Source organism: Theropithecus gelada, chromosome 4 (genome assembly GCF_003255815.1).
Source record: "Theropithecus gelada isolate Dixy chromosome 4, Tgel_1.0, whole genome shotgun sequence".
Lineage (NCBI taxonomy): Eukaryota > Metazoa > Chordata > Mammalia > Primates > Cercopithecidae > Theropithecus > Theropithecus gelada.
Window position 1 is genome coordinate 39,617,875 of NC_037671.1, and position 21,254 is coordinate 39,639,128.

The following is a 21,254-nucleotide window of genomic DNA, read 5'->3' on the forward strand; positions in this document are numbered from 1 at the left end:
AAATGAGGAGCAGAGTCATGTCTTACATGGTAGCAGGCAAGAGACTGATTTAATTTTGAAAGAAGTTCTACTGTGGGTAAAATGCTGTCAAACAGAATCACATGCTACAGAGAAATCTTTTGTGAAAGGAAAAGTCAATCAATGTGGCCAACTTCATTACTGTCTTAAGAAATTGTCACAACCAGCCCAGCCTTTAGCAACCACCACCCTGAGAGTCAGCAGCCATCAGCATTGAGGCAAGATCCTCCAGTAGCAAAAAGATTATGACTTGCTGAAGGCTCAGATGATTCAGTAAATAGCATTTTTTAATAATAAAGTATTATTTACTAATTAGCAGGGTGTGGTGGCATGTACCTGTAATCCCAGCTACTGGAGAGGCTGATGCAGGAGAATTGCTTGAACCTAGGAGGCAGAGGTTGCAGTGAGCTGAGATCGCGCCGTTGTACTCCTGCCTGAGCAACAGAGGGAGACTCCATCTCAAAAAATAATAATAAATAATAAAGTATTATTTATTTGTTGATTAATTGATTGAGACAGGGTCTTACTCTGTCACCCAGGCTGGAGTGCAGTGGCATGATCATGGCTCACTGTAGCCTCAACCTGCTGGTTCAAGTGATCCTCTCACCTCAGCATCCCGAATAATTGGGACTACAGGGGAGTGCCATCACATTTGGCCAATTTTTTGTATTTTTTGTAGAGATAAGTTTTTGCCACGTTGCCCAGGCTTGTCTTGAACCCCTGAGCTCAAGCGTCCTCCTGCCTCAGCCTCCCAAAGTGTTGGGATTACAGGCGTGAGCCACCATGCCTGATCCCAGTCTTGTTTTATCTAAACCTGTATGCATTCTCTACTCCCTCACCATTGTGAATTATTTTGAGGCAAATCTCAATATCAAACATCATATCATTTTATGCATAAATGTTTTTATATGTATCTCTGAAAGGTAAATATGTATGTACACACACACACATAATTTTTGGTTTGTTTTTTGAGACAGTCTCACTCTGGCGCCCAGACTGGAGTGCAGTGGCACGATCTCAGCTCACTGCAACCTCCGTCTCCTGGGCTCAAACAATCCTCCCACTTCAGCCTCCGGAGTAGCTGGGACTACAGGCTCGCACCACCATGCCTGGCTAATTTTTGTATTTTTTGTAGAGACAGGGTTTCGCCATGTTGCCCAGGCTGGTCCTGAACTCCTGGACTCAAGCCATTTGTCCGCCTCAGCCTCCCAAAGTGCTGGGATTACAGGTGTGAGCCACTGCACCTGGCCAAAGACATTTTTTAAAACACAAAGCCACAATGCAGTTATCACATCTAAAAAGTAGTAATAGCTCCTTTATGTAATCTACTATACAGTCGTATTCATAAATCTATTTAACAGTTTGAATCAGGGTCCAAATCAGAGCTGCATATTATAGTTGGCTGTCTCTCCTAATCCTCCAGCTCCCATCCATCTCTCTTTCCCTAGGAGTTTGTAGTTGTAGCCCTTGTTTTTCTGGCCAACAAGCAACATTACCCTGGTTTTTAAAGTACTGCACTATTTGCAAAGATCTTGGACATACCTGATTTTCTTTACTAGGGCCCAATGTCTGTTTAAGGTAGATGTATCAAGCCATTTTATAAGGTGAAAAATCCAAGACTCAGGGGTCTAATGAGCTTCTCAAACTCAAACCTAGGTATTTTGGTCTTAATACCTGTGCTCTTTATATGACTTGGTGGAATCTCAACTTCAGTCCTTGTCCTTGGACTTCTAATGGCTTCACCGATTATATTCAGTGCTCTAAAGCAGGCAGCACCTTTCTTATTGCTCATCTTTAAAAAAAAAAATTGTAGAAGTATGCTTATTTAAAAAATCAAAACAACATTCTACTATAAAGATACATGCCCGTGTATGTTTATTGCAACACTGTTCACAATAGCAAAGACTTGGAACCAACCCAAATGCCCATCAATGATAGACTGGATAAAGAAAATGTGACACATTTAGACCATGGAATACTATGCAGCCATAAAAAGAATGAGTTCATGTCCTTTGCAGGGACATGGATGAAGCTGGAAACCATCATTCTCAACAAACTAACACAGGAACAGAAAACTAAACACCGCATGTTCTCACTCATAGGTGGGAGTTGAACAATGAGAACACATGGACACAGGGAGGGGAACATAACATATCGGGGCCTGTTGGGGGCCTAGGGGAGAGATAGCATTAGGGGAAATACATAATGTAGATGACAGGTTATGGGTGCAGCAGACCACCATGGCATGTGTGTACCTGTGTAACAAACCTGCATGTCCTACACATGTATTCCAGAACTTAAAGTATAATAAAAAAAATATATATATATAGAAGTGTTACAACACACACGCACACACCCCCAAGATAACTACAGTTGTTAACCTATTGTTATGTGTTCTTCCAGACCGTTTCCTATGTATGGATGGAGCTGCATGCATTGTTTTTCTTTACTGGGTTCAGAAAAATGAAATCAAGCTATTCATACTTTTCTATATTTTGCTTGTGTTCATTTAAAAATGTCATACAGCAAGCTTTCCAAGCCTGAACATACAGATCCACTTTATTATTTTCATCAATTCCATTATTTCTGTAATAAGGCTTAACCAGTTTATTTAAGTTTTCTTCTCTAGAAGGACATTTAAGTTGCCTACAGTTTTTTTTTGTTTTTTTTGTTTTTTTTTTTTGTTCTGTTGGAGTCTTGTTCTGTTGCCCAGGCTGGAGTGCAGTGGCGCAATCTCGGCTCACTGCAAGCTCCACCTCCCAGGTTCACACCATTCTCCTGCCTCAGCCTCCCGAGTAGCTGGGACTACAGGTGCCCACCACCACGCGCGGCTAATTTTTTGTATTTTTTAGTAGAGACTGGATTTCACCATGTTAGCCAGGAAGGTCTCGATCTCCTGACCTTGTGATCTGCCCGTCTCAGCCTCACAAAGTGCTGGGATTACAGGCGTGAGCCACTGTGCCCGGCCTAAGTTGCCTACACTTTTTAGCTGTTGTAAGTAACATCGCAGTGAATATCCTTGTACATATTTTCTTGTGCACTTGTTAAAATACGTATTTCTCTGAAAGAGTCCTAGAAGTGAAATGACTAATCCTAAAAGCATGCCAAATAGGTACTACTAAATTATAATCCAAAAATGTTTATACCAGTTTGTACTCCAGCCACGAATGTGTGGATGCACTTTTCCTCACCTCCTTAGCAAAACCTGTGTATAGATGAAGTCTAGTGTATTTTACCTGTCTAGCAGATAAATCATGGTTTGTTTCAGTTTTTGTTCCTACTTTCTGGTCAGTGATACTATGTATCTTTTCTCATCTGTATTATCATTTTCTTTTGTGGTCTGCTGCTTTAATCATTTACCTGTTTTTTCTAATGGATTATTGACGTGTCTTGTTTTGTAAGAGCTTTTTGTATATTAGATAAATTCATCCTTCATCTGCTATGTGTTAAAAATATTAGGTTGAATCATATAAATTGTTAATACTCAACCATTTTTTACCCCCCAACATGGGGATTTTATATAGTCCAACCTAATATTTTCCCCAGACCATTATTTATCTCTTAACTTTGCTAATTGTGTCTCTTTATGTAGAACTTACTAATTTTTATGCAGTCAGATCTGTCCAACAAGTATTTATTGAGCTGTCACTATGTGTAGGAGATAGACAAGGAGATAGACATGGCCTGCCCTTGTGGCAACTCCTGTCTGGTAGGGAGGCTCACAAACAAGTCACCAGATAATTGCAAACTGTGATGAAGCCTCTGAAGGAAGCAGCTTCTCCTTTAGGATTTTTGGATTTGGTATCTTGCTTAGGAACTCTTTCCTTCCCCACCTCAAGATTACAAAAATACTGGCTGGGCGCGGTGGCTCACGCCTGTAATCCCAGCACTTTGGGAGGCTGAGGCAGGTGGATTACCTGAGACCAGGAGTTCGAGACCAATCTGGTCAACATGGCAAAACCCCGTCTCTACCAAAAATACACGAATTAGCTGGGCATGGTGGTGGCTGCCTGTTTTCCCAGCTACTCGGGAGGCCGAGGCAGGAAAATCGCTTGAATCCAGGAGGCAGAGGTTGCAGTGAGCCGAGATCACACCACTGCACTCTAACCTGGGTGACAGAGCGAGACTCTGTCAAAAAAAAAAAAAAAAAGATTACAAAAATACTCTCCCATGTTTTCTTCTAATATTCTGGTGGTTTTAACATTTAACTTTCTAAATTCCATTACTAATTTATTTTCTTGTATGGTGAGAACTGAGATTTATAGTTACTATTCCAGTTGCATAGCTAATATTTCAACACCACTTATAAATGATACATCATCTTTTCACTGATGTGAAATCTCTCTATCTCTCTTCATAATATTACATACATTTAATTACATGGTTCTGCTGCTTTGTTGGTTTAATTTCATTTGTCTCCATTTCTATCCAGTACCACACAGCTTAGATTTTTTGAGTTTATAAAGTTGTTAAATTATTATTATTATATATTTTATTTATTTATTTATTTTGAGATGGAGTCTTACTCTGTTGCCCAGACTAAAGTGCAATGGCGAAATCCCGGCTCACTGCAACTTTCATCTCCTGGATTCAGGCTATCCTTGCACCTCACCCTCCCTAGTAGCTGGGACTATAGGCATGCGCCACCATGCCTGGCTAATTTTTGTGTTTTTGAGTAGAGACGGGGTTTTACCCTGTTGGCCAGGCTGGTCTGGAACTCCCGGCCTCAAGTGATCCACCCATCTCGACCTCCCAAAGCGCTGGGATTACAGGTATGAGCCACTGCACCTGGCCAATTATTTTTTATTAGTGGCTTTTTTCTTTTAATTCCGCCCCCCTGCCCACCCCAGTGCCAGTCTCTTTCATTATCCTTTCAAAAAATACTGTCTTGGTTGTTCTTCCAGATGAACTTCTTTATTTTTCAGTTTTGTTTATTTTTTATCTTTTTCTTACAGTGATAAGAGCACTTAACACGAGGTCTACCCTCTTAACAAATTTTGAAGTGCACAATACAGTATCATTAGCTGTGGGCACATTGTTGTACAGCAGATCTCTAGAACATACTCATCTTGCACACAGTTATCAAATTTGTACCCTCTGAACATCAACCCTCTGTTTCCCCTTCCCCCAGCCCCTGGCAACCACCACTCTGTCTGTTTCTATGTTTGTGACTATTTTAGATACCTCATGTAAGTGGATTCGTACAGCATGTGTCCTTTTGTAAACCAACTTTTACTTTGCATAATGTCTTCCAGGTTCATCCAGTTGAGCTTGAGAATCAACTTTTATCAAATTTAGGAGTGGGGAACCTTTTATTAATACAGTTTTTAATTGGAGTTGCAATAAATTTATAAGTTACCATTTTTGTGGGGTTTTTGGTAACAGCTTTATTGGGATGGACTTCATATGCCAAACAGTTTACTCATTTAAAGGGTACAGTGAATAATTTTTAGTATATTTACAGAGTTGTATATCACCACAATCAATTTTAAAACATTTTTTATCACCCCAAAAAGAACACTCGTACTCTTTAGCCATCACCCCTAAGCCTCCCAGCCCCTGTATCCCTGGGCAACCACTAATCTTCTGTATCTAGGGATTTCCCTATTCTGGACATTTTATATAAATGGAACCACACAATATGGAGTCTTTTGTGTCTGGCTTCTTTTATTTAGCTTAATATCTTCAAAATTCATTCATGTTGTAGCACGTGTCAGTACTTCATTCTTTTCTATGGCCAAATATTCTATTATATGGATGTACTTCATCTTATTTACCTGTCACTTGCTGGATATAAATTAAATTTCAAAGAAATACAGACTTCTCACCCTCACGCGTTTCTTGAACAGACATAGATACAACATTGTGGCCATCAAGCATCATTTTTTCGTCTGGGCAATAATGCTTCTCTTCTGTACTTCTCTCATGGTGGCATATCTGGATGAGGCAGCTGCTGTCAAATGTTTTTTCTATGGTCCTCCTGGTGTGACTCTCCCTACTGTAGGAAGCCTCAAGTGTCTTTCTCATGGAATAGGCCAGCAGTTGCCCTCATTATCCTGGGCAGGTCTCTCCAGGCAGCCTTACCCCACTGCCCCATCTCACTGAATCATAGCATGGGGGATCTGCCCTAGTAGAGTCATGGGGTCCACACGCCACTGGGACGTTATTTGGCTTCTGTCATATCTCTTCCCCTACCTATTCTCTACCACCTCTATCACTTTTAAAAATTAGTACCTGAGCCTGCTTCATGCTTTATGCCATGTTTGTTGTAAAGTAGTTGGAAACAGTGAGTTCCAGTGATTCCCCTGTGAGTTGATAGAGAAGTTGTCTATAGCTCTAGCCTTGCCGCCAAGCAGCTTCTTTATCTGCTGAAGCCAGCTGCTCCTGTAAAAGTGGGTCCTCTGCAGATAAGCCAGCTGTGTCTGGGTCTAGTGGTGACAGTGCTGCAGGTGTGGGGGGTCACCCCTGGGGAGATAAAGTCTCTGGAATCTTATCTCTGAGACTGGTATAATTCTAAACTCTTTCCTCCAAGAGCTTTTAGGCTTAGGCAATATTAGCCTAGCTCTGAACTACTAAGGTCCAATTGACCATGTTGCCGTCATCAAAATAAACTGCTTAACAGGAACAACAGAAGTGATTCATATAAGGAAATCATGTAGAAGAGCAGGACTCATGATGTTTCCTATTTCAAAAGAAGAGTGGTATCTGATGATATTTTTGGGTACAAAATGCAACACCAATTATCAAGTAACCTTTTCTCTTTTCCTCTGCATGAAACAGCACAATAAGATTTTCACCGTAGATTTTACCTGGAAGCATGATGGCAGTGGAACTCTCAGAAAGGAAGTCCTCCGCAGACCTCTGACTTGTGTCCAGTTCCCTGCATGACATTCCACGTGATTATGTCATAGATGATCACTTAGGATTAGCTAGGCTACACATAACAGGGAACCCAAGTAACAGTTCCTTAAGTAAGATGGAAAAGCTTATTTCTCTCACATTAAAAGTCCAGAGGTAAGTAATCTGGGGCTTATCTGCTGCTCCAAAATATCAGAGATCCAGGTTCCTCTCTCTCATTCTGCAATCTTCAGCATGTGGTTTCTTTCTCATGATCCAAGAGCTGTTTGTGCTCCAGCCATCACATCTATATTCCAACCAGTATAGAGAAGGAAAGGAAGCAAGGCATACTAAGAACATTTCTGAAAGCGGTGCATGACTCTGGGGCTTGATTCTCTTTTGTCGGCACTTAATCTTGTGGACACACCTAGCAGCAAGTGTGGCTGAGAAACAGTCTGTCTTAGGTGGCCAATACCCTTAGGGGTCCTGTTACCGAGGAGGAAGAAGGGAACAGTTATTTTTAGGCAATCTTTGCTATTCCTAGGCTCCTCAGACTCTGTGTTTGGCTCTTCTCCTTCCCTTACCCAGGCACCCTTTTCTCTTAGTTGGCAGCATTTCCTGTCACCTAAGTCAGAAATGCTAAGAATTCTTCATGATTCTGTTTCCTTGCTCTTTGATATCCAATCATTTACAAAGCTCTGATGATTTTACGTCCTAAATGTTTCTTGATATGCTTCTTCTTCATTCCCACTATGCATGCCCCAGGTCAGGCCTGGATTGCTGAACCAGCCAAGCATGTTTTCTCACCCCCGGTTTTATCTCCTTCACATTAATCTTCCACACCATTCAAACACAGACTCGCCCATACAATTCCGCTGACAAAAATCCTTCCATCACCTGTAGGTTAAATGTCCAGGTTTTCTAACTTGGCATGCAAAGGCCCTGTGACCTGCTCTCTGCTTCACCCCTCAAACTCAGCAATCCAAAATGGACATTGTAAATGTAAAGCCTTGTCCTGCACCACCTCTTTATCTCCTGAGCTAATCTTTGTGTACCTTTAAGACTCCCCTTCCTCTTAGAAGCCTTCCCTGGGGTCCCCCTGACCCCCGGCATCCAGTATTGCTATTTCTGTCACTCTGTAGATTTCTCCCATGGCACTTTTGAGACCAAAGAGTATTTTAAACATCTTCATATCCCCAGTACCTTCATTTTGGCGTCCAAAATAGGCATTCCACACATGTCCAGATGAATGAGAGAATGAAAATTCCATGATAACTGCAGAATACTCAGAAATGAGTACAGCTTCACCAGGCTTGGCCACTGGAGGGCAGTGAGTTACACTTTTCTGATTCTGTGCCAAATTAGCCGAAGTTCTCTCTCCCCTAAGAGATGGAGGTGGAGCACCACCACTTAGTCAACAAGTCTTTGATGAGCACCCACACGTGCAGGGCACTGCTGTAGTCCTGGGAGGCGGCATCCTCCATCTTACATCTGACTCTTTGCACATGACATCAGCTCATCCAGTCTGTTCTTCCCTGTCTGGCTAGGCCAAAGATGAAACTGGACAAACTTTATTATTGTCTCAAGAGGATATTCCTTTTCTGCTTTTAAAAATGTGAACTTTATATTAAATTGTACATTTAGAAAAGTGCATCTATCATACATGCCCAGTTCGATGAATTTCCCCAAAATAACCAGCACCCATAGCAAGACATGGAACGTTTCTAGGACTTCAGAAGTCCCCTTGTGTTCCCTCCTAGTCCCTACCCCGTCCTCTCCTCCCCTGCCCCTGCAAGGGTAACTACTTTACTGATTTCTAACACCTAGATTAGTTTTGCCTATTTCTAAGCTTTATCTGAATTGAATCATACAGTAAGAACTTTCCACTTTAATGTTGTTGGTTTGGAGGGAATCGGTGGGGAGTGGGCTTTATGCTGAATTTTTAGCAGCCACCCTATTTGGGACTCAAGCTGCCTCCTGGCCCCATCTTCATAGATGAAGTAGTCTCCTGTGTGATAGGCAGCTGAGAAATATTGAGGGTCTTCCCAGCAGTGTGTGGAGATAGCCCAGCCAGGATGCTGAGCTGCTTTCAGTGACATTTGAGGACGGTGTGTGTGTTTGGTGGGGTGTCCAGTGCTGGATTTCCTATCATTGCAGGAGGTGAGCTCTCCAAGGGCAAGTTGTGGCTTATCATTTCTGAGACTATAAGACTTAGCCTGGTCCTCTACCCTGGCAGTGAGCTGAGCAGGGTGTGGTACGCATTTGCTCTCTGTCCCTTATCTGACCCCAGGGATAAGTGAGAAATCGTAACAGGAGAAGTTGAGGTATGAACAGCTGACATTGGCACTGGGGGTCCTGAGCCTCCCAGAGCCTGTTCACATCCACAGCGTCTTAGTAACAGGCTGCCCATCTCTGGGAATGGTCTTTGGGCAGGTCCTGGAAGGTTAAGTATGTGCTGGACCTTGCCTTTCCTTTGCTTCCTCTTCCTTTACCCCATAGCCCGAATACTCAGAGTTTGGGCTCATATAATCTGGGATCCTATAGCCAATGTCAGGAGGCTGACTTAACCAGCAGCAACTAATGTTTGCAAATGAAAGTAAAAGTAATACAGCAACTTAAGGAAAACAGTGAAAACTTGGTGGTACGTTGGTTTTTAAAATTAATTTTAACCAGAGCATCATGATACATGTATACCTGTGCTATCTCATACTGAGCAGCCAGAGTTCATGTATTATTCCAAGTTAATAGTCACCACCCTGATTGACAGGCACAGTGTCAGAATGCTATATGGTCAGCTAAGCAGCATCTTCAAAATAGCACATCTCCTCCGACAGTCAGAAACATGGGCCTCGCGAAACAGAACTACCTCCCAGTGGGTCTCTTCTCCGTGGGAATCTCGGAATAAGTCTTTCCTCCAACCATCTCATTGGAGTGGCCATCTCTCTCAGAGACCAGCTTCCCCTGTCTTTGTCAGGTGGTTTGGCTTTCCCAGGTTTAGTGAGGGGCCTCTCCACACTTACAGGTTTGCAGTGCTGTTATTGTCTCAGCTGCTCCCATGAGGTACTTGCCTGAAAATGCCAGATGCATAACACCCAACAATACGTTTATATATAGCGCTTGAACCAGTTTAAAATTATTACATAGAATAAGATGAATTCTTGATGGTTTTCTTAAAACTATTTTTTTCTGGATGAAATATTTGTTCCTGTTTTAAGGGGTTCTTTAGATGTATGGTTGAAAAGGATTTTCTATTTTTCTCAATTTACTTTTGTTATCAGACATTTTTTTTTCTTTTTTTTTTTTTGAGACGGAGTCTTCTCTCTCTGTCGCCCAGGCTGGAGTGCAGTGGCGCAGTCTCGGCTCACTGCAACCTCTGCCTTCCGGGTTCAAGCAATTCTCCTGCCTCAGCCTCCTGAGAAACTGGGACTACAGGTGCCTGCCACCATGCCCAGCTAATTTTTATATTTTTGGTAGAGACGGGGTTTCACCATATTGGCCAGGCTAGTCTCGAACTCCTGATCTTGTGATCCACCTGCCTGGACCTCCCAAAGTACTGGGATTACAGGCGTGAGTCATAGCACCTGGCCTATTATCAGAAAATGTTACACAAGGTATTCTTGAGTCCAGTTCAACAACAACAACAACAAGGACCCGGATCAGGTAAACCAGAGGCTTTGGAAAATAGAAAGGCTATCTGCAGCTGAGACGCTGGAGCCTCTTGGTCCGGCTGGTCAGGTTGAATCATGCTGGCCCACCAGATCACATCTAGAAAATTGCCCTGAGATCACAGATGGTTCCTGGGAAATGCCTAGAGCAGTGAATAGACAAGTTACTCTTGTCAGTATAGGCAAAACCAGTTCTTCCCAAAGCTGTCAGGGAATTTTTCAGGCATATATTAAGCTGATTTTTTAGGACTGGGGCTCAGAGTTCTTAGAAAACTAAACAGTTGACTGGAGCCATCACTCAAGTATATTTCATCAGCTAATAAATGGGCATGTTCTTTGTCAGGCCCAGAGTGGCCAATTTGATTTTTATGAAGAGCTTTTGGGTTTCCTCCTTTTGGATGCCTTGCCTCTTAAAATAGCCATAAAATATCCCTTCAAATCTCGTTTCCTCCCATCTGAGTCCTGCTGCTGTATGCTCTGTCATGACAACCAAAGATGCTGCCCTCACTCGAGACTACACTGCTGGCATGGTTTCCCATTTCAGCTTCAATTATATGTTGAATTTCCTCAAGTGGACGCTTAATGATCCTTCTGAACAGATTGTTTATGCTGAATGAAGCCCTTCAGAGAGCATTTGCTCCTCCCTTTCTCCGTTGCTTTTTGCTGGTGTACTCGGCTCACAGTTTTTGACTAAATGTTTGAATTTTATCCTCCCAGCAGGCAGAAAAATAGAACTAAACCCTCCCTCCCACTCTCTGAAGTGCTGGGGAGCTATCTCACTGGCTGTGAAAACAAAGGGCTAATGGGCAAACAACAGCCCCCAATTCAGGGCCCCAAAATAGGGTTCAGTGCCTTGTCTGTTATTCCCTTTGCTCCCTAGATGGCTAAAGGTTTGGAGTGGGTACAGTTACCGAGCATGGCACCTTACCAACTTATGACCTCATGTTGTTAGTCAGGTTTTCCTTCTTAAGATGAAACGCAGAAGTAGAGAACTTTTAAAATTGACTTATTTTTAAAGTATGTTTTGGGATGGCAGGTATATCAGGATTAAGTTTGGCTATGAATAATATAGATCCAGAATATCAGTGCTGGCTGGGCATGATGGCTCACACCTGTAATCTCAGCACTTTGGGAGGCTGAGGTGGGAGGATCACTTAAGCCCAGGAGTTCAAGACCAGCCTGGGCAATAATGTAAGAGCCTGTCTCTTAATTAAAAAAAAAAAAAAAAAAGTGCCAGGCGCGGTGGCTCACGCCTGTAATCCTAGCACTTGGGAGGCCGAGGCAGGCAGATCACGAGGTCAGGAGATCAAGACCATCCCGGCTAACATGGTGAAACCCCATCTCTACTAAAAATACAAAAAATTAGCCGGGCATGGTGGCGGGCGCCTGTAGTCCCAGTTACTCAGGAGGCTGAGGCAGGAGAATGGCGTGAACCTGGGAGGCGGAGCTTCCAGTGAGCCGAGATCGCGCCACTGCACTATAGCCTGGGCGACAGTACAAGACTCCATCTCAAAAAAAAAAAAAAAAAGTGGCTTAACTAAGATAGAAGTGTATTTGTTCCTTTGGTAACAATAATAATTATGCCAGCTAACATTTATGTAATGCTTATTTTATGCCAGGCACTGTTGTTAGCACTTTTCGTATGTTAACTAACTTATTTAATCCATAAGATATCCTATGACATTGGTACCGATATTACCACTTTAACACATGAGGATTGAGACACAGAAAGTAAAGTCATTTGTGCAAAGTCACATAGCTACTGAGTGACAGAGCCAGGACTTGAGGTCTGCAGTCTGGCTCCAGAGTCTTCTCTTAGCCACGTGCTTGCTATTCTGTCTGACAAAAAAGTCACAGGTCACTAGGGCTGATGTGACAGCGATGATCCTGTTGCCCCCAGGAACTGGGGCTCTTGATCTTTTTTTACCCTGCTATGTGCGGTTTCCAATTCTGCTTGTATTTACATTGCAATGTTCTGGAATCCTAAAATGCCCAAGTTGGAAAAGACCCTTCAATTTATTATGGAGCTCTGGATCTTCCTTTGGGAAATGTGTATGAGGAGTGGGGGTGGTTTTTGTCTCGATCCTTCCTTGCGGATTTCACTTTTTTCCAACAACCCTATTCTCATAAAGAGGGAGCTGCTGCCTAGGATGGATTAGAAGTCATGCTCATGAATAGGGAAAGGGCTCTCCTCCTTTGTGCATTGTTGTGAGGTTAGTCCTGGAGAAGAGTCTGCCTGAGCCTGTGACCCAGAGCAGTTCTCAAAGGAGACAGTTCCTTGGAGCATTGTTTATGGTCATAAGAGTTGGAGGCAACCTGGGTATATCCATCCCTGAGGGAATGGATAAAGTGTGATGGAAGCACACTATGCAGCAATGAACTAGAGGCATGTACAGGAACACAGACCTTAGAAATGTAACATGAAGCAGAAAGTCAAAGGAAAATCCTGAGCTGGGTTCTACAGCCCAATATAATTTAACTAAATTAATTAATTATATAATATTAAAATATAATATAAAACATAATGTAAAATATTAGATAAAACAACTTAAATGTAATATGTAAATATATATTATAAAATATATAAAATATATAATTATTTTAATATAATTTTTAATTATATTTCATATATATGAAATATAAATATATATTATATATTTATATTATTATATAATATATAATATATATTATATATTATATAAATATAAAATATAATTATATTTTAATATAGCTTTGTCTTTATAGATGTAAGTATATCTCTATAGATATCTACAGAGATCTATAGATTGCTATAGATATATAATCTATATCTGTATATAGATATCTAGATCCATAGATCTATATATAAAATTTACTTACATATATTTTAAAATGTGTATATATACTTCCATATATAAGAAAACAAATATGTATATATACTTACATACATAAAAAAACACTACATAATAAATGTTTAAGTTAGGATACAATAAAAGAATAAAAGGAATAATAGGAATGCAAGAAAAATAATAAAAGGAATAATAGGAATAAAAGAAAAATGATATTTCCTGGAAGAGTTTTTTTTAATATGATTTCTCAGTTGGGCATGGTGGCTCACACCTGTAATCCTACCACTTTGGGAGGCTGAGGCAGGCAGATCACCTGAGGTCAGGAGTTTGAGACCAGCCTAGCCAACATGGTGAAACCCCGTCTCTACTGAAAATACAAAATTAGCCAGGCGTAGTGGCTCATGCCTGTGATCCCAGCTACTTGGGAGGCTGAGGCAGGAGAATTGCTTGAACCTGGAAGGTAGAGGCTGCAGTGAGCTGAGATCGTGCCATTGCACTCCAGCCTGGGTGACAAGAGCAAAACTCTGTCTCAAAAATAAAAATAAAATGTGATTTCTCAAATTGATCTTTATATGCTATCTAGATTTTTAGTTTCTGCAAGTTTAGTGTTGTTTTACAAAATCTTCTTTATTCTTTTTTGGTGATAAACGGCAGATGTAGTCAATTGTGGCTCTTTTTTTTTCTAAGATACTGTGCATGTAAAATGACTATAAAAATTATGCTTATTATAGAAATTTTGAAAAGTCCAGTAAAGCTTTAAGGAAATAAAATCCTTCATTCGTACCACCTGGGGAATAAATACTGTAAACCTTGCGATGTTTTGTCTTTCCTCTGTGCTTATATAAACACATAAATATTGTATGCACAGTACGAAAGTATGCCATAAATACTTTTTCCCCTCTTTTCTCCTTAATACTGTGACATGCTTTTTTATGTCATTACAAGTTCCTGATAAGTTTCATTTAAGATAGCTATATTGTGCCTACTGTGTGCCAGGCACTGTATTTAGCACTTTATGTATATTAACTGCAGCTGGCCTTCAGGTTGGATTTTTTTTTTTTTTTTTTTTTTTTCAGGTCATTCATAGAGTCATGGCTTTTCTGATAAAGCACCCCACCCTTCTCAAGAGGTTTTTTTTTTTTCCCCAGCCTCGATGTTCATGTTAAAAATGGCTCTTCAAACAGGATGAGAATCCAAGAGTTGTTACATGTTATCTTGAGGAGGTTCAGTTATAGGTCTTAGTAACAATTCTTAGAAATGAAAAGGCTGGGGTCAGGCACAGTGGCTCACTCCTGTAATCCTAGCACTTTGTGAGGCTGAGGTGTGAGGATCACTTGAGTCCAGGAGTTTGAGACCAGCCTGGGAAACATGGCAAAAACTCATCTCTACAAAAAATACAAAAAATTAGCTGGGCGTGGTTGTGTGCACCTGTAGTCCCAGCTACTTGGGAGGCTGAAATGGGAGGATCATCTGAGCCTGGGAAGTCAAGGCTGCAGTGAGCCGAGATCATGCCACTGCACTCCAGCCTGGGCATCAGAGTGAGATCCTGTCTCAAAAAAAAGAAAGAAAAAAAAAAAGCTAGATTCTGAATACATTTTGTCTGATGCCTGCGTCTCTGTAGCGCAAGGGATTGCAGTGAACATCTGTTTCCAGAAAAGGGGTTGTAGGTCTGAGGAGAAAAGCTGTCTGGTGGAGAACTCAAGGGCTTGACTGTTTCTGTGTGCGGCCTCTGGCAGACATACACAGAGGCCTTTCTTGTTGGGCAAACACAGCACTTCTTACTACTTCACCTCTCTGTGACAGGAAGGGGGAGTTAAACACTGGCTAGGAAGGACACATCACATAGCCTTTTCCTTCTTCGGGTTTCTGGAAGGCTGCTTATGTTTTCCTCACTTGCATCTCAGATGAGACAGATTCTCATTCCTGTTACTCAGTGGGAGGTTTCCATGAGAAGCTAACAGATAGTCCTCTCCAAAGAGGTCTCGTGGCTAGATAAACTTGGGAAATGCTGGATAAACAAAGTTAAGCAGATTTACTTAATGCAGAATTTCTGTTAACTTCTCAAACCCTTTTGTGTTCTGTGATCTTCGCTAATCTCCAAGATGGGGATATCTAATGCATCATTTCCCAACCATATTTGTCTGTGGAACCCAACCCCCCACCCTTTTTTTGAGTGTCCTGTAGGATTGATGTTTTGCAGAACCCATCTTGAGAAATACCGTCTTGTTGGAATTAAGTCCTAGAAGCACTCACAGGCTTGACTCATCTTCCTTCACATGCATACCTTCTCCTCTGAGTGGCAAGACTGTGGGTCTGCCTTGCCAGAACTTGGGAATTCCATCTTTAAACTGTGGGGGCTTTCTGATCCTAGCTGTTCTCCCTACATATGAGTGTGAGTGTGCTAGACAGCTCACTGAGCTGAAATCAAAGACATTTTCCAGGCCATCTTCAGGGAGCTGAGTATAATTCATTGAACAGGAGACCTGAAGTATCCTTTTCTAAAACTGAGTGAACAAATACCAAGGAAGAGAAAGATATGTTGAACCTGATGGGGACTAGTGTGAGAAATGGCCTGTCCAGTGTTGTAATGAGATCTTCAAGAACTTCCCTGGGACACATTTGTCCACCTGACACAGAGAGTCGAGGGGCAGGCCCTCGTTTCTTAACATCAGGTTTGCCTGGTCCTCACTTGGCGCTAAAGACCCCGTTGAAGACACTCGAATCTATCTTTCTCTCTCTATTTTTAGATAAGACCTCTGGACTTTCTTCACCTTTTGTTTTACAGAAGAGGATGTGGAGAACTTTGATGTGACCAACTTGTCCCAAGACATGCTGCGAAGCATTGAGGCTGACAGCTTTTGGTGCATGAGCAAGCTGTTGGATGGAATCCAGGTGAGCTGCTTCTGCCCTTGTGGGAGCATCTAGGTCCAGGGGCTCCCAGCAGGCCTTTGGTTTCATTCTTGCTCTTCTGTATCAGGCAGGACCACCCACCCACCCACCCACCCACTATGGCTCCTCCTCCTTTTGGTCCCTCTCTGTCCTTCTTCATTAGCTTTACAGCTTTCAAACAGCAATGGTGGGTTGGGCACGGTGGCTCACGCCTATAATCCCACCACTTTGGGAGGCCAAGACTGGAGGATCGCTTGAGCTCAGGAGTTCAAGACCAGCCTAGGCAACATAGAGAGACCCCATCTCTACAAAAAATTTTAAAATTAGCCAGGCGTGGTGGCATGTGCCTGTAGTACCAGGTCCTCAGTGTGCTAAGGTGGGAGGATCACTTGAGCCTAGGAGGTCAAAGCTGTAGTGAGCCATGATCACACCACTGCACTCCAGCCTGGGCGATAGAGTGAGACCCTATCTCAAAACAAAAACAAAAACAAAACAGTGATGGTGTCATGTCCCTTGGAGTCTGCAGAAATCTCCATGTTGCCTTGGCTTTGTCATTGAAGTAGACTGCTCCTTTCTGCCCTGCACCCCAAGCATGTTGGTTTCTTCCACGCTGCAGGACTCCATTGGGCTTTCCCCCTACACTGTTGTTCTGTAGATTTCTTTGTTTCCCAGAACACTGTCACTGGCCATTGGTACTAGCTTTGGAAAACAGCCTGAACTTTTAAACGTGTTTCAGTGAATGTCAGGTGATAGCACAAGTTAGAGTCCATGTTCATCCTGGGCTCTATGTCATTTGCAGGATAACTACACCTTTGCACAACCAGGGATCCAGAAGAAGGTGAAGGCACTGGAAGAGCTTGTCAGCCGGATTGATGGTAGGTTCAGAGGGAGAAGAGTTCTCTAGCAATAGCACAGTTGATTCTGATATGAGCCGGTTGTACTTGTGGGTCCTCTCCTCAGCTGTCTTCCTAGCCATGACCCTTTCCAGTGCACTCAGTGCTGCTGGCAGCACCAGTATCCTTCCATATCTCAGCAGGAAGGCAAAGTGAGAACTGTGCTGTTATCTCAAGTTCTTCTTTCCCCTTGGTTTCCTATCACCAGTCTCTATCGGTTCTCCTTCAGCAGCTCTCCTCAGTACACCCCTTCCCCATTTCCCCAGCCACAGCTCTGGTCCAGCTTCCTTCTCAGAGGACTTGCCTCCTCCATACTCTTCTCTTCCAAACTATCTGTCACACAACTGCATCTTTCTGCAGCTCTGTTCTGGCCACATCCCTCTTCTGCTCTGAAGCCTCCCATGACTCTCCATTGCCTTCAGCATCCAGCCTGTCGTCCGGCCTTGTCCTTCATGTTGTGATGTAACTCAGAACTCCTGGGCTTGACATGGAGTCTTCGGGCCTGGCTGATACCCGAGCAGGACTTTACACAGCTTCCCAGGACTTGTGTGGAGTGGGGAAATTGAGATGTGGCTCTTCCTAAGGCACATGTCTTTGAGGAAGAGCCTTACAGGAATTCCTCAGCTTTAGCCTAGAGTTGTAGAATGTTAGAACGAAAGGACAACTCAGGAAGCTCTGCTGTTGACTGATGAAGAAACTGAGGCCCCGGGAGAGAAGTCGGTGGGATCTCTAACACTAGTTAAGTTGTAGTAGCTCCCGTAGGACTCTGCCTGTCCTGACACAAATGTTATTTGTTTATAACATTTATAAATAACAAATGTTATTCCCAGGCTTTCCTACTCATTGGATTTTCTGCTTCACCCAAGCAAAGCCTTTCTTCCCTAACCTGCTGCCCACCCCCACCCCCAGCATTGTATATCTTTCTCTCTTCTTTCCCAGGTTCTCTTTTCATGAAAACCTTCCTTGAGTTGTTCCACTCACTCTGTTTTATGACTCAGCATTTCAATCTTCTGAACCCATTTGTTTATTCACAGTTACTTCCCATATGCCGCATGTGGAATGTTTTTTTCCGCTGTGTCTTATCACTCTGGCCCAGCTGTTAGCCCTCACGGTGGGGCCCCCCGCGGGCAGGTCTCTGACATCCCTCAACTGGAGCCTATCCCAGCACAGGGTGTATGCTGCCCTCTTCTGGGGGATAAGCCGGCTGCCAGAGGCTGGTCATCAATCAGGTTCCAACAAGCAGATGCTGTGGTTTCTGCCACTGTCTGCCCTATCCTTATTTTTTCCGCCCTTACAAATACATGATACATAAAGGCATAGTACTTTGGAATAGTGGATTTTTAAGTGTATATATATCTTGGATGTTTCTTTGCATTGTAGAAGTAATACTTCCTCATTTAAAAAAATTTAAACAGGCTGGGGACAGTGACTCACACCTGTAATCCCAGCACTTTGGGAGGCCGAGGCAGGAGGATCACTTGAGCCCAGGAGTTCAAGACCAGCCTGGGCAATATGGTGAGACCCCATCTCTACAAAAAATTTAAAAAGTAGCTGGGCATGGTGGCACACGACTGTAGTCCCAGCTACTCAGGAGGCTGAGATGGAAGGATCTCTCGAGCCCAGGAGGTCGAGGCTACAGTGAGCCAAGGTCACACCACTGTACTCCAGCCAGGGTGATAAGGTAGGAATCCTTCCTCTCCTTAAATTCTTCTCCCCAGAAATAACTGTTGTTTTTTGAGATGGAGTCTTGCTCTGTCGCCCAGGCTGGAGTGCAGCGGTGCAATCTTGGCTCGTTACAGCCTGGACCTCCTGGCTCAAAGGATCTTCCCACCTCAGCCTCCTGAGCTGCTGGAACTATAGGTGTGCACCATGATGCCTGGCTAATTTTTGTATTTTTAGTAGAGACAGGCTTTTGCCACGTTGCCCAACCTGGTCTTGAGCTCCTGGGCTCAGCAATCCGCCCACCTCGGCCTCCCAAAGTGCTGGGATTACAGGCGTGAGCCATGGCACCTGGCCATTGTTAATAGTTCTTCTTTCAAGAATTGTTTGAAATATTTACCATGTGCCAGGTGCCACTGTAAACACTTTACTTGTGTTTTCTCGTTTATCTCCCCTGAAACCCTCTGAGGTGTGAGTGATTATTCCCGTTTTATAGGTTAGGAGACTGAGGACAGTAATTTAGAAAACAATCCCACTAAGCATTATTTGGAGAGCTGTCATGTAGAACAGCAGTCAGGTTTATTTGGGCTTACCTGAGAACACCACACGAACACCAAGGGCTGGGAGTCAGGAGGCAGCTGGTTTTGTTGAATATGGTGAAGCGCTTTCTGGTGAATCACTTCATACGTCAGTGGAAGAGGCTGCCCTTGAGTGGAGTTTGTGAGCCCCTTTCGCTGGCAGTGTTCACATCCCTGCTGGCTAGCCACCTGGCGGGGATGCTGAAGAGGAGTTCCTTGCCAGTAGGAGGGTGGCCAAGGTGACCTCCATGGTTCTTTTCCATTCTGGCTCCTTCTCTGATGAGTACTAAGGTGGAGCAGCCAAGTGAACTTCACATCCTCTGCTTTGTGGCCACAGCGGCCCCACGAAGGAAGTGGGGCTCCTAGAACATCGCTGTGGGATGTTAAAATAGTTGTGTCTGCTGGGCTGAGTTAACCATGCAATGTTGCCGTGAGATGATGGAGTCAAACATAAAGGACAGTCAGACGCCTGTCTGCCCCTCTGTGTCTGCTTACCCATGAGAGGGGCAGTAAGAAGTGGGGGCCGCTGTTTTGGTTCCTGTGGCCCTTTCAGGGTCCAGTCCCCTAGGATGATGATCCCCAATGATGCTTCCTGTTTCAGAGCAGGTACATAATCACTTCAGGAGGTACGAGGTAGAATACCTGCAGTTTGCCTTCCGCTGGATGAACAACCTGCTTATGCGGGAGCTTCCTCTTCGCTGCACCATCCGCCTGTGGGACACATATCAGGTAGGAGGGATTCCCTGGCCTCTCTGTGCCAGGCTGTCCCTGAGGTGTCCAGCTCCCTGCCAAGTTGTGGAGTGTAGCTGCCTAGAAGTTTCCCCTTCTCCCCTTTTCTACTTCCATGTCTGCTTTAGCTTCAGGGCAGGGCCTTTGCTAAGTCTCTTCACAACTCCATCTCCCCAACCGTGGAAGAGTTTCCCTCCTCCCAGTAGGAATGGAACTGAGAGGACCAGAGCTGAATCCTTGTCAGGGCTGGGAGACCTAACTCTATTTTTTTGCTTCCCAGTCTGAACCAGAAGGGTTCTCCCACTTTCATCTCTATGTGTGTGCAGCCTTCTTGATCAAGTGGAGGAAAGAGATCTTGGATGAGGAGGACTTTCAGGTGAGTGGCCAAGAGCTTAGCGTGGTCAGGGAGTGAACATTAGAATGGGAGTTAGCCCCTCAGTGGGCAGCGCAGACCGAAGGTGCCACAGCAGGTACCTGGCTGGGAGTAGGAAGGGAGAAGGGGTGCTCTGAAGGGGTCATCCCTCTTAGTTGGCAGGAAGTCACTGGAGCCCAGGGTTCTTCAGTGTGAGAAGGGTCTTTGTGCCAGAATGGCTGCAGAGTGACTGGGCAGGCCTGAGAGATCTTTCAGTCATTCATTGACAAGCATTTATTGAATGCTTGCCACATGCCAGCACTGTCAAAGACAAAGGCTATATTAGGAAGTGAAACAGAGAGAGAAACTGTTCTCATAAAGCTTACATATTCTGATAGTTGTGGGGAGACATACAGTAAACATCATAGTAAATGGTAAATTAAAAAGAATGTAAAGGTGCTAAGAAATAATATTTTTTTAAAAAGTAGAGCAGGGTAAAGGTTTTATTAGGTGATAGAGAAGAGACAGGTTGCAATTTCGAATAAAGTCTCGATAGGTTCACTGAGAAGGTGACGTCTGAGGAAAGACCTGGGGAAGGTGAAGGAGCGAGCCACCTGGACATCTGCAGGAAGAGTGTCTAGGCAGAGGAAACAGCCAGTGCAAGGGCCTCAGGCAGCAGCATGCCTGAGCCATGGAAGGAATCATGGCGGTCACTGCTGTGGCCTGGAGCCGAGTGATCCAAGCGAAGAGTAGGAAGAGGTGAGGTCAGAAGAGTCACAGGGACCCAGATCACAGAGGACTTTGTA

At 43.5% G+C, this 21,254-nt stretch overlaps 1 protein-coding gene across 1 annotated transcript in view; it reads left to right on the top strand.

Annotated features, from left to right (window-relative positions):
• TBC1D22B (TBC1 domain family member 22B) overlaps positions 1-21,254 on the top strand; it is a 72,333-nt gene that overhangs the window by 36,265 nt on the left and 14,814 nt on the right. The window contains exons 9-12 of the mRNA XM_025383618.1: positions 16,134-16,240; positions 17,037-17,112; positions 19,969-20,096; positions 20,377-20,472. Of these exons, the coding sequence (XP_025239403.1) occupies positions 16,134-16,240; positions 17,037-17,112; positions 19,969-20,096; positions 20,377-20,472 (407 nt within the window). The remainder of the gene's footprint in view (positions 1-16,133; positions 16,241-17,036; positions 17,113-19,968; positions 20,097-20,376; positions 20,473-21,254) is intronic.